Here is a 13224-nt window from a genome sequence, read left to right on the forward strand (position 1 = left end):
AGTGTAATGTTAATTTTGGGTGTACATATAGGGATTCAACACTTCTATTCTTGGTGCTCATCATGATAAAGGTACTCTTAATCCCCCTCAAAGGTGGTCTTTTAAAAAAAAAATCTTATTTATTTATTTATTCATGAGGGACACAGAGAGGCACAGACATAGGCAGAGGGAGAAGGAGGCTCCCTTGGGGAGCCCGATGTGGGACTCCCTTTTAAGGCAGACACTCAACCACTGAGTCATCCAGGTGCCCCGAAAGGTGGTCTTTTTTTTTAAGAGTTTTAAATTTATTTATTCATGAGAGACACACACAGAGATAGAGAGGCAGAGACACAGGCAGAGGGAGAAGCAGGCTCCATGCAGGGAACCTGACGTGGGACTCAATCCCAGGTCTCCAGGATCAAGCCCTGGGCCGAAGGTGGTGCTAAACCTCTGAGCCACCTGGGCTGCCCTAAAGGTGGTCTTTTTAATAAATGATGTTAGGACAACTAGAAAACCTTTACTTTATTCTTTTTTCTCCTTTTTATTGCTTTGACTTTTGAACTTTTTAACTTTATAAGTAATATGTGAATACCTGGAGTTTTATCCAAGCAAGTCCCTGACATCATATCATGTCACCCCAAAATACTCCAATATGTGTCTGCAGGAGAGGATTTGTAGAAATTAGTATACAAATAATGTTATGATAACACTGGACAAAATCAACAATACCACTTCACTCTTTGATATTGTAACTAATATGAACCTATAAAATAGAGATGCTCCTAATCTCTTCAGCCCTCGAGAAGCATCCATGTCTCAGAGTTTTCAGGTGTTATAGACAGCCATTTTGAAAAAGGTGAAATTAGATCTAATTCTTGCACTACCCAAAGAATAAACACCAAATTTATCAGAAGTCTAAGTGTAATAAAATAGAATGATGCACATGCTAGAAGAAAACATGAGTGAATACCTCTATATCCTCTATAGCCTCTATAATGGCTTATAACTATAACTAAAATTTCAGTATAAAAAAAGAAGACAGATAACTTTGAGTTATCTGTTTGCCATAAGTCAAATCAAAAAGCAGATGGCAAACTAGGAGAAAGTATTAACAACATGTGTTATAGGTAAAACCCAAATATCCCTAATATGCAAAAGTCTTTTTAAGATTGAAGTGAAAATAGGACCACAAGTCTTATAGATAAGTGAGCAAAAGACAGGACAGTTCACAAAAAGATAAATGTTGCCCATGATTATATAAAAGGATGTTGCATTTCACTCTAAGATAAATACAGCAAAACTATGATACCAGTTATCACCCATCAGTTAGCAATAATTCAACAGCTTGACAGTATACACTTCTGTTGAGGCTGTAAGAGAAATAGAGTCTCATACATCGCTGTTTGGGATGCAGAAATGGTACAACCCTTATGGAGAGGCATTTGGCAGTTTCTAACAAAGCTACATGCCTTCGCTTTCAACTCCATCCTCCTACCCTAAGGATACATTATCAATTCTTTTAATACATTCATGCTAGATTATTCATTGAAGGATTATTTGTAATTGCAAAATGTTGGTAACCGTCTAACTATGCAGGCATAGAATTTTGGGTAAATAAATAATACATATATACACTAGGACTACCTTACAGCTGTTGAAAAGAATGAAGATCTCTGTGAACTGATATGGAGTGATTTTAGAGAATGTTATTGACTGATAAAAGTTAAGTGCAAAAGAGCGTATGTATATGCTACCTTCTAAGTAAAAATGAAAGGAAGACAGGAATATGTATACACACATACACACACGCTTGCCTTTATATAAAAACAACACGAGAAGGATAACATGAAAACAAGAAACAGATTGGAAGGGTTAGGGAAGGTCATGACACTTCTCTGGGAGTATCTTTTTATATAGATTTGATTCCTGGAAGCATGTTAATGTTCTCTACGTTTAGAAACGAAGTTAAGTCAATATGGATGGGATGGGGGACCTAAAACTGAAAAAAACCGAAACAAATAGACCCCCACTGTGTTTCAAATGAATGCCATGAGCACAATAAAGAGAAGAAGAAAAAATTCACTAATCCAAGTAATTTAGAAACAGAGATTTGACTATACACTCCTAGTCTTAGGTGGAGGGGGAGGGGAGTTGCAAACATCCTGAATTCTTTTTAAGTAGGTTTGATTTTTTTGTAATACTTAAGATGAAATAATTGTGAAATAATTTTTAGATTTATTATGAATCGAATAAAAGAATGTATGTGTTATTCTTGGGAAATAAGATTCTCACTAAGGAGGAAGGTCATACAAATATAGACTGGGGGAAGGCAGTAAAAAAAAATCCTGTGGATTGGACTTGGAAATATCTATGGAATTGATTATATTTGGAAATACTACTGTGAACTTAAGATTTCTAAAATATGTGCATGTTTGATATGCAGACACATGTGCGTGTGTACATGCATGTGCATATATATATGTAGATACGTGAATGAACATGTTTGTGTAATTGTATATGTGAATGTGTGTGTATAAATGAATGTACTTCCTATCTTGGTACACTGAAAAGACCAAGAGGCAAAGACACCACAGCAGCAATGAGCATCCACATCTTATTCTCCAAGACTACTGCTCATAAGAACCAGGGTTTGGCAAAGAGATGCCTAATTTGAGGGTTGAGGGATGTATACACAAAAGGAGATGTGGTCCTCTTGCCATGTGAGAAAGTAGGGAATACTTTACAAAAAATGATGGACATGTGTCACAAGGATACAGGAGCCAGCATTGGGAATGCCCGCTGACCACCTGTAGATCAATTTGAGCACCAAAATAATTATAGTAGTGGCTTACAAACTTTCATTGAAAAAAGCAGACATCATTAGTCCATATCATTAATAGACAAATAAATAAAAAAAATAAATAACAAGGGGGAGAAGAGAGGGTTCTTGCCTACATCAGGATATCTAGTGCCAAATGATAAATGTCAATGAGTATTACAGTGAGAAAATTAGCATTGTGGGGGCACCTCAGGGGCTCAGTCGGTTAAGCGTCTGCCATCAGCCAGATCATGATCCCAGGGTCATGATCCCAGGGTCCTGGGATCCAGCCCCACATTGGGCTCCCTGTTCAGCAGGAAGTCTGCTTCTCCGTCTGCCTCTACCTGCCGCCCGTACCCCCCACCCCAGCTTGTGCTCTCCCTCTCTTTGTCAAATAAATAAATAAAATAAAATAAAATAAGAAAAAATGAACATTGTGTTAACACAATAGGAAGACTGGATTAGTCAAGATCCATCAACGACTGCTAACACGAACTGGAAGTTTTAATGAAGAACAGGATGTTTGCACAGTCCTTAAGTGTCTCTTCACAAATCACTTACTAGCTACAAGGGAAACAATAGCAATTGCACAGTACAGAAATTCAATATCATCTGTTGATTCAAATCAGCATCACTATCGAGAGGCAGATGAATCTTTATTGTATTCCAGCCATGAGTGAATCATCTGAATCTAATCATGAGGAAAGACCAAACTCAGAATAAAAAGCATTCTAACTAATAAGACGGAAGCAGGATTTACTCCCCAACGGTGTCAATTTCATAAAGACAAAGAGGCTGTGGAAGTGTTCCTGGATAAAAGAAAGTAAACAGATGTGGCAAATAAATTCAGGACTTACCCCTAGACTGGATCCCATATGGGGAGGTAAGATGCCATAAAGTGCATCCTTAGGTCAGTTCGATGGGTAAAGCTGGAATACAATAATAGATTGGACGCAAGTATTAGATCAATGTTAGATTTCCTGAAGTCAGTAACTATACTGTGGAGGACTTCTCTATGTTCAGATGTAATTATCCAGAGACAGAGAGAACACAAGAAAACAATAAAGTAAATAGGGAAAATATTATGAAATAGGAAAAAGATGTATAGGCTTTCTTCATACTATTCATTTTCTGCAACTTCTTTCATAAATTTGAAATTATTTCTAAATAAACATAAAATACATCATTTTAATGGAGAAGCCCATTGAACCAAATTCTTCAAAGTCCCATCTAGAAGTTGAAATCCTCAGATTCTTTAATGTGCATGATGAACTTACAAATTTATGTCATCTGCCTCATTGCCTTTGACAGGTAAAACTGTGCAATATTTAGATTTTTCAGACAGTGAAAATCACTCACTAAACAATTGCCCTGGTACAATGAAGGTTAGCAGGCTCTTCTTGCTTTTATTTATATCCAACAAATTCACTTATGACATGACATGTATTATTTTAAAGATATTCTCATAGCATCAAGAGTGTCTAAATCTCCATCAACATGATCATGCTTTCTCATCTCTCATTTGTCCCCTTGGAAACAGTCAACAGGGTATCTCGATCATTCATACTCTAATGATGAGAGGAAAGAGGAAAAAAAAATCAAACTTGACAATGTAAAATAAAGAGACATTTTCTTACAAATGACTATCGAGATTATGAAAATGAAACACTGGCTAAGATATACCTCTTCACGTACTGTGGGTACACAAGTAATTTTGTTTCTAGAAGTAGCAAAATGGTTCAACCATGTTTTTTCATTCCAAAGGGCTTTGGGGTTCCCATTTAATATCCAGAATAACAGAAACATCCATCTGCAATTTATAGACAATATATGTATCTCTCCTCCCGCCAAGCCCCTTAACCTTTAAATACATGAGCACTAAATTGTGAGAAAGGAGAGAATACCTTCCCATTCCTACATGATATTATACCCAAACTGGGCTCAGGCCTAGCTCCATGTTAGAATTCTGAATCCATTAGTGGTTCTGCTTAAAAGGCTTGATCTTTCAAAACTATAACTTTTCCTTAAAAACATAACTTTTTTCATCATTGACATCATTATTAGCAAAAAATATTAGTGATTGTTTACAGTAAGCATGGACTAAAACATAATTACAATCGACTATAATAAGAAAAAATACGAGGTTGTTTTATTGAAAATGGATTCTTCATGAACTCAGGAGGCTTTATTCTTCTTTTCAAAATCCAGTGGTATATAGATACATCTTTCTATTTGATATTTTGTCATAATTGAAGAAATTATAGGATGATTACCCTATTTATCAAATGGATTTCAGCAAACACCATTAGCAGCATGACCCAGTGATTACCCAGGACTACCTTGGCATGAACCAGGGATGGGGAGGAAAGAGGAGGAGCAAAGGTGAAGAGCCCCATCAACAAATACCAGAAGAGGGAGGATAAAATATATATGCAAACATTAGGCATAGAAAGCAAAAATGTTTTTAAGTCCAACCCCTATCATGGATGTACATATTCTGTAGCTGTTGCCCAAAGGAGCCCTGAACACATAAGACTCAATTGCTGCCAATCAGGCATGAAGAGTTATTGCAATAAATTCCTTTGTCTCTTCCCCCCCAGGATTGACATCTTCAAGTATGTGATCTACGGCATCGCAGCTGCATTCTTTGTGTATGGCATTCTGCTGATGGTGGAAGGTTTCTTCACGACCGGTGCCATCAAAGATCTCTATGGGGATTTCAAAATCACCACTTGCGGCAGATGCGTGAGCGCCTGGGTACGTTATTTGTCGATGTTCAGGGTTTAATGTGGGTTTATTCCAATAGCACACAGGTGTCTGTAGTCGTCTGCCAAGAATTAAAGTATTTTTTTTAAAAACAGTGACATTCCCTCCTGTGATGGCGATCTAAAATCTTAAAAATATTATTTTCTAAGTTAAGATTATTCCGTGTGAAAATTCAGCTGCAAGTTCTCAAATCACATACAGCACAGCTAGTTTTTGTTTTAGAGGCAGCAAACCTGGAGTTTGATTCAGGATTTTTTTTTTCCCCAAAGGGCTTTGGCGTTCCTACACAATATTTAGAATAACAGAAAGAAATCCATCTGCAATTAGGGACATTATATGTGGCTCTCCTTAAATATATGCCTTTACATTTTACTGTAAATTAGGGGGAGTGATATAATGTAATTTCTCTTTAATATGACATTGGTAAAAATGATACTATTATATTAAATTACATTTTCAATCCTCACTGATTACGGTCCCATTCTAGAACTAATGAAATGCAGACAATGCATCTGTTAAAGCACAAGAGCAATTTAAAAATTAAGAGTAATAGAATTGAAAGTACTTTTATGCAGAATAATGTTCCTATAAAGAAATGTTAGAACTCCCATTATTGGCTAACATGCTTTTCTTAGTTTTCCAATGTTATATAAGAACATCTGTGTGATTACAGCGTATCTTTCATATTAAGTAAGAGGTCTCTAATGAGGAATGATACAGTTTATTTCAACCTTACAGACAAGTTCGAAAATACCTGTGAACCTCCAAACTTCTGTGGTTGTTTTACCAGCTTGTAGCGAGTTCTGTCATGCTGCCCAGTGTCCGAGTGATAATCTTCTGAAAAACACTTTGCCCATGTCCTTGTAGTCCTTGTAGTCCTTGTAGTCCTTGTAGTGGTCTCTGGAGGCATTTCTGGTAGGACTCCTTTCTTTGCTGGAATGATGCTTATTGTAATAACTAAGTCTTTAGGATCAGTAATATCAAATTACAGATCTCGAAGAAGTTAAGTCTTTGATCCATTCAAAAAAATAAAATATGACCCTTCCTCGGGCCGGTTGTCAGAGATACCTCAGTGATTTCTCTTTTAAGACAGCAAGCTGTGATTTGAGATTCATTTACATTCTGCAAAGAGAGTACAGTGGTTTCCATCACTGATGGGCTTTCTCCTGCACTTGGGACAGTACTGTCCTGATACCACTTGTGCACCTTAGCAGGTCACTCAACTTCTCTAGATCACAGGTTGCTCGTGTGCAGCATGAAGCCCTTATTAGATCATCCCTAAAGCTCATTCCAGCTTAGAGAGTCTGTGCTTCTAAAGCACTATGGAAATAATAAAGGGGATCCCTGGGTGGCTGGGTGGTTTAGCACCACCTTCAGCCCAGGGCGTGATCCTGGAGTCCCAAGATCGAGTCCCGCATCAGGCTCCCTGCATGGAGCCTGCTTCTCCCTCTGCCTGTGTCTCTGCCTCTCTCACTGTGTCTCTCACGAATAAATGAATAAAATCTTAAAAAAAATAAAAAATAGAGAAAAAGAATCTCTCACGAAGTACATTTTCATCATCGGAGAGCCCGCGTTTGCCAGAAGAGTGCTGTTGATGATGCTCTCCCATTGAGAATTGTAAAATCACTGCATAGGATTGGATGCAGAAGCACAAAATCATGGAAGGAAACGCACATCCACATACAGTTAAGAATTGTCTCCTTACCATGCAAACAACCCAAAGATATATCAAATGAGAATGTTTAAAGCAAAAACATGAGCCACCTTGTTTTTTTTTTTCTATAAGAGTAACAAGTGTTCATCCGTCCCCCCCCCAGCAGACCAGAAGGGTGGCAGCAGCTGCATGGGCTCCTCCAGAGGTGGTGCAGGAGGGAGTCAGCCCCCCGAGACACCCCACCCACTCCTTTAGCACCCCCTTTGCTGCCTGGGGACGAGCAGAGCTCTACAGAAGCAGGGGCTTTGTGCTTGTGCATCTGCAGAGCTCTGCCTTGCCACCGCCTGCATCGAGAGGCCCAGCTCCCCCACCCACAGGTCCTGCAACCCTCTCCCCGCACGACACACCTGACTTGCTTGTCCTGCGGGTTTGTGGTCAGAGCAAACAGGTCACCCTCTCCTGCTACTCCTCTTCTCTTGTTCCCTATTCCCACTCTGCTTTTTTTTCCCCATTTATAGGTAGATTACACCTGATGGTCTACTCTTCAGGTCTTCCTTTGCATTAAAAATGTCCTCTTGATGCTACAGCAATGCATTCCTTGGAATACTGAATAATATTAAAGGGTAGGATAGTTGTGGGTTTTTTTGTTGTTGTTGTTGTTGTTCTTGTTGTTGTTGTTTTGTTTTGTAACAACCATAAGTGAAAAGTTTCCAGAATTAGGAGTAAAAGAAACTTGTTATTCCATCCCCGTTTCTCTGTGTTGCATACAAAGTAAAATGGTTACTAATTGAATCTACATCAGCACAAATGCAGTTAATTTTCAAGCTGCATTCTATTATTGAATAGAGGATGCTAATCAATACTCTCTTTTCTTAATGAATGCTCTGGAAAGCATAACTTGATCTGCATTGTGAGTCTCCTCTCTTGTATCAAGACCAATTCAAGTTCATTTCAAAATGTTAAATGCTATCATTCAAGACCCTGAATGTGAGACACATAAATGACATAAAAGCACAGTATTAACCTTTGCATTATGGTGCCATGTGAAAAGTCATTAAAATACTCTAAGTAACAAAATCCATTTAAGTTAAATATTAAATGGCACCGAGTTCAAGCCAACACGTTATTTGATACATTAAACATGCACTTAATAAGTTTAATGAATATAGAAATACTTATTTTCTTTGAATTTATTCTCCATTAAATATTAAATATATATATGTATATATATTTATTCAGTTGCTACTGGAGAGGCATTCCATGTCTCACATTTTGAAATCTGAAAGTATGTGTTGTGCCATCACTAACCCTTGTCATTTCTAAAAATTTCCTAATTACCATTATGACACCAAAGTGGAGCTCAGAGTCTGTCTATGCTTGTCCTGACACTTCAGATTTTTAAGCCCACCAATTTTGAAGTAATAGAATTCTTAAATGTATTACTCACTATGGAAATTAATACGTTTATTTTTCTTAAATCTATCTGCTCTAAGAGTCAAATAAAACAAGACAGTCTCTAGAAAGTGTGTGTATTCCTTTGTGAGGACTGCTGTATCAAAGTGACCATGATGAACGGCTTAAACAGTGGAAATTTATTGTCTCATGTTTCTGGAGGCCAGAAGTCCCAGGTCAGGGTGTTGGGAGGGTTGGTTCCGCCTAAGGCCACACAGGACAGTCTGTTTCTCTAGCCTTGGTGTGTTGCTGGTCATCTTTGGTGTCCCACCCTGATTAATCATTGCCCTCATCTTCGCAGGGCGCCCTCCCTGCATGCATGTCTACACTCAGCTTTCCCTGCCTATGGGACGGACACCTGTTAGATTGGATCAGGGCCCACCCTAATAACCTCATTTTTAACTTTCTTACCTCCTGTAAAAACACTGTGTCCAAATAAGCTTACATCACAAGGTATTGGGGGTCAAGACTTCATCGTACGAATTTTGTAGAAAAATGACATTCAATTCACAGCAGTGTGCCGCATATAATGCTTAAAGCAACAAAATTTGGGAGTTGCTATTGTTAATCTCATTTTACCGATGAAGAAATGTATTCTGTTTATTTACTTTCAAATACTTGTCCTGTTAGACTCGGATGCTTATAGATTTCCCCACAGCACTTTAGACTCGTGTCTGTAAGACATACTCTATATGATTCCCTTTAAATCTATTCAGTGTCATAACTCATAGTTCATTTTCATAGCTTGAGGTCAAGCTTTAATAATAAGTGCAGTAATGATAATAGGAAATGTTTGTTAGGTGCTTATAAATGCCAGTTGCTGTGCGAGGCACTTTACAGAACACTGAGGCATTTAATGCTCCAGACAACTGTGTGAAGTAGTGACGTGCATCACTCTCATTTCACAGCTGAGGAAGCCACCACCTGAAGATAAGTGACTCGTCCAGCACAGAGCCCTGATCAGGGCTGATCAGGATTTGCCTTGTCATTCTTTGGTGCATTTGGGCTAATTTAATGGGATAATGATCTGGTTGGGAGGGACTTTTGTAACCCATGAGTGAAACTCTGTTTTAGAGAGATCATTCATTGATCGTTGAAAGTCCTTCATTGCAGAAATGTCCTCATTTTAACCTTTGCTTTTATCCGTGATCATGGATTATCTCTTTTTTACAATACAAGGATGCCCTGTGAAACCCAGAAGAATCCCGTACTGTGAGATACTTTTCTGTTTTGATACCTGCCTATCAGTAGTCTTAGGGTAACTTTCTAAGTAAAGTTGTCATCAAGGAACTCTTCATTCTGGTCTCTCTCTAAAACAGAGCGTCTTCTGAAATTAAATTTTAAAAAGACAATGTTTTTGATCCAAGACTGCCAAGCCAAAGTTCGTACAATGAAGCCTATGCTCTCTAGGATACATCTAATGTGGAACAGGCGATGTCATTTTTTTAGATTATAACACTACACTGTCACACTGGTTTCTCAGTACACAGTGAGGGGCAGGGGAGGGAGGGGGTACATACGTTGCTTTCAGACATAGTAATATCTGGAAATAATGTGTTAAAAAGCATTGCATTGTGGAGGAAGGAACCAGGATTTTATCTGCCATATGTATCCAAAGCCAGTCCCACACATGGTTTCAGACCCAAACTGAACACTGGGACAATAAACCAGTCTCAACCTGAAACCTGACTCTTTTGGATATTACTGATGCTAGCACAACAATTACAGGGAAAAAAAAAAGTCTCATTCTTTCCAGGTTTTGAACATAAAAGTTGACATAAACTTCCAGTTAGCCTCAAAAAATGACCTACAAAACAAGAATGCCTGTTGTAAAATGTAAGGCTTCTCATGATAGATTTTCAAATTCAAGAGACTTCTTGCCCCTGGAAATGGAATAATTTTTTTAAATTGGTTCAACTGATGTTATTGTGCCAAATATTTCCATACACGTAGTACTTATCATTTAAATAGACCACTAGGTTAGAGATGAAATAATAATCATGGGTTACAAGTGGACGTTTAAAATATTGTTTGGTTAATGGACACATCTCTTTTCCGACCAAGAGTTTTGTGCCCGCTATGCTGGGAATAATAATCTTGATGCAGAAGATATTTGTTTTATATTTGCTTTTTTTTAAGGTATTATTTATGTATTTGAGAAAAAGCAGAGGGAGAGAAATAAAATAAAATAAATAAAATAAAATAAAATAAAATAAAATAAATAAAAAGCAGAGGGAGAGGGAGAAGCAAGCTCCCTTCTGAGCCGAAGGCAGACACTTCACCAACTGAGCCCCCCAGGCGCCCCGTTGTTTATATTTGCTTTTAGAATAAAAGCAAGAGTGTCTATTTTATGACTTTGCCCTTAAATCAGTAATATTATACAGACAGATCATGCTTCGCCATATTTTTTTGAGACTCAGTTTCTTTGCTTCTTTTTCTCATTTTGAGATTAACTTCTATAGTTTATGGTGGTTTGTGGGGAAACTAAGTACATTAAGGATATAAAAATTTAAGTGTTCACTGAGGAATTACTGAGCTTAGCATTATTATATTGAGATCCTTGGTCAAAAACATTTCTCGCACATTTGCTGTATAATTGATACTAAAATAGCATTCACTAAAGGGAAATGTCCTCTCTAGTAATATTGGTGGAAAGAAACGTATTCTACTAGGCCAGTGATGTTTTTATTTTTAAAGGAGTTTGATTTTATTTGAATTCTGTTCTGGCTTGAAAAAGTAAAATCTTGGGGTTCCTGGGTAGCTCAGTCGTTTAAGTGTCCAGCTCTGATTTCAGCTCAGGTCACAATTTCAGGGTCATGAGATCGAGCCCCACATTGGGCTCTGCACTCACTGGGGGGTCTGCTTAAGATTCTCTCTCTCCCTCTCCCTCTGCCCTCCCTGCCCCCTGCTGTCATGAGCTCGCTCGCTCTCTCTCTCTCAAAAAAAAAAAAAAAATATGAAGAAGTATAATCTCTTCTGCTAAATATTTTGAGGATTTCTTACACAGATTGAAGTGCTGTGCTGGCCACGGGTGATGTGAAAAGGTACAAGGCAGTTTCCCAGCTTCTGGGGAGCTTCCAGTCTAGTTAGAATAGTCAGGTGACTTGGACATGGACACGTATGCTGAGCATATTGATGAGCAGGGAACACTTATGGTGTTTGCACAGAGAAAGGTGATTACAGTCTGTTGTTGACCAGTATATACCCTTGTACGGTGCACATTGTTGACACACAGGAAATTTTAATTCCTAGTGAATTGATGAGTAAGAGGGGCTCTTAATCTGGGGTATGGAGAATAGAAACACATCCTTTGAGTAACCTGGAAGCTGAGAATCAGAATGAAATGTTTAGGATACTGCAGTTATCAAGGCAGGTGCAAAGTCCTAGTAGATTGTGTATTATGTTCTGAAGTGTTTGCATTTGGTTTGTTCAATAAATGAGACCAATGCAAGGTAACAAAGAAGGAAACATCACAATTAGTATATTTTAAAAGAGAGTTTAGTTTTTAGAGCAGTTTTAGGTTCACATAAAAATTGATTGGAAAGTACAGAGATTTCCTATATCCCCTTGGCCCCTGCATATGTATAGCCTCCATCCTGTGAAAACCCCACGCCGGAGTAGTACATTTGCCGCAACCAGTGAACCTAAAGATCATAGTTTACATTAGTTCACTCTTGGTGTTGCACATTCTGTGAGTGTGGATAAATGTGTGATGATGTATATCCACCATTATAGCATCAGACAGAGCAATCTCACTGCCCTAAAAGCCCTCTGTGCTTCACCTGTTCACCCTTCCTCCCCCCTGACCCCTGCCAATGACTGATCCTTTTATTGTCTCAATAGATTAACCTTTTCCAAACTGTCATACAGTAGGTAACCTTTTCATGGCTTCTTTCACTTAGTAATACACATTTTTTAAAAGAATTTTATTTATTTATCCGTGAGACACACATACACACACACACACACACAGAGGCAGAAACATAGGCAGAGGGAGAAGCAGGCTCCCTGCAGGGAGCCTGATGCGGGACTAGATCCTGGACCCTGGGATCACTCCCTGAGCTGAAGGCAGACACTCAACAGCTGAGCCACCCAGGTGTCCCGTGTAATATGCATTTTTAAGGTTCCCTGCATGCCTTTGCATGAGCTGATAGCTCATTTCCTTTTAGTACCGAGTGATATTCCGTAGTCTGGATGGACCACAGTCTGCTTATCCACTCACTGACTCAAGGACATCTTTTTGTCTTCCAAGTTTGAGCAATTATGAATGCAGCTGCTATAAACGTAGCAAATAGTTTCTGAAAAACAATTTTGTGATCACTACTTGTGCTTAGGTAGTTTGGGGCCATAATGATGACAACGAAGATGATGATTGCACGTCTTTAAGTTAATTTACATAATAAGTGACATAATTTTTTTCTGCAGTAAAGTTTCCACAGTGTACTTTCCAGAGCCTTCTGAGTTCAATGTTGTTAATGATGCTCCATTTTGCATCTGTAGTGATAGCGTTCTCAGGTATTGGTTTGCTTTTCTTTGACTTGGTATTGCTTTGTGT

The 13224-nt window shown here is 38.3% G+C and overlaps 1 protein-coding gene across 3 annotated transcripts in view; it reads left to right on the plus strand.

Annotated features, from left to right (window-relative positions):
* Positions 1-13224, plus strand: part of GPM6A (glycoprotein M6A) — a 332016-nt gene that overhangs the window by 300863 nt on the left and 17929 nt on the right. For all 3 annotated transcript variants that reach the window (XM_072763896.1, XM_072763897.1, XM_026015817.2), the window contains exon 3: positions 5398-5554. In XM_072763896.1, coding sequence (XP_072619997.1) covers positions 5398-5554 — 157 coding nt within the window. The remainder of the gene's footprint in view (positions 1-5397; positions 5555-13224) is intronic.

This window comes from Vulpes vulpes, chromosome 7 (assembly GCF_048418805.1).
Source record: "Vulpes vulpes isolate BD-2025 chromosome 7, VulVul3, whole genome shotgun sequence".
Classification (NCBI taxonomy): Eukaryota; Metazoa; Chordata; class Mammalia; order Carnivora; family Canidae; genus Vulpes; species Vulpes vulpes.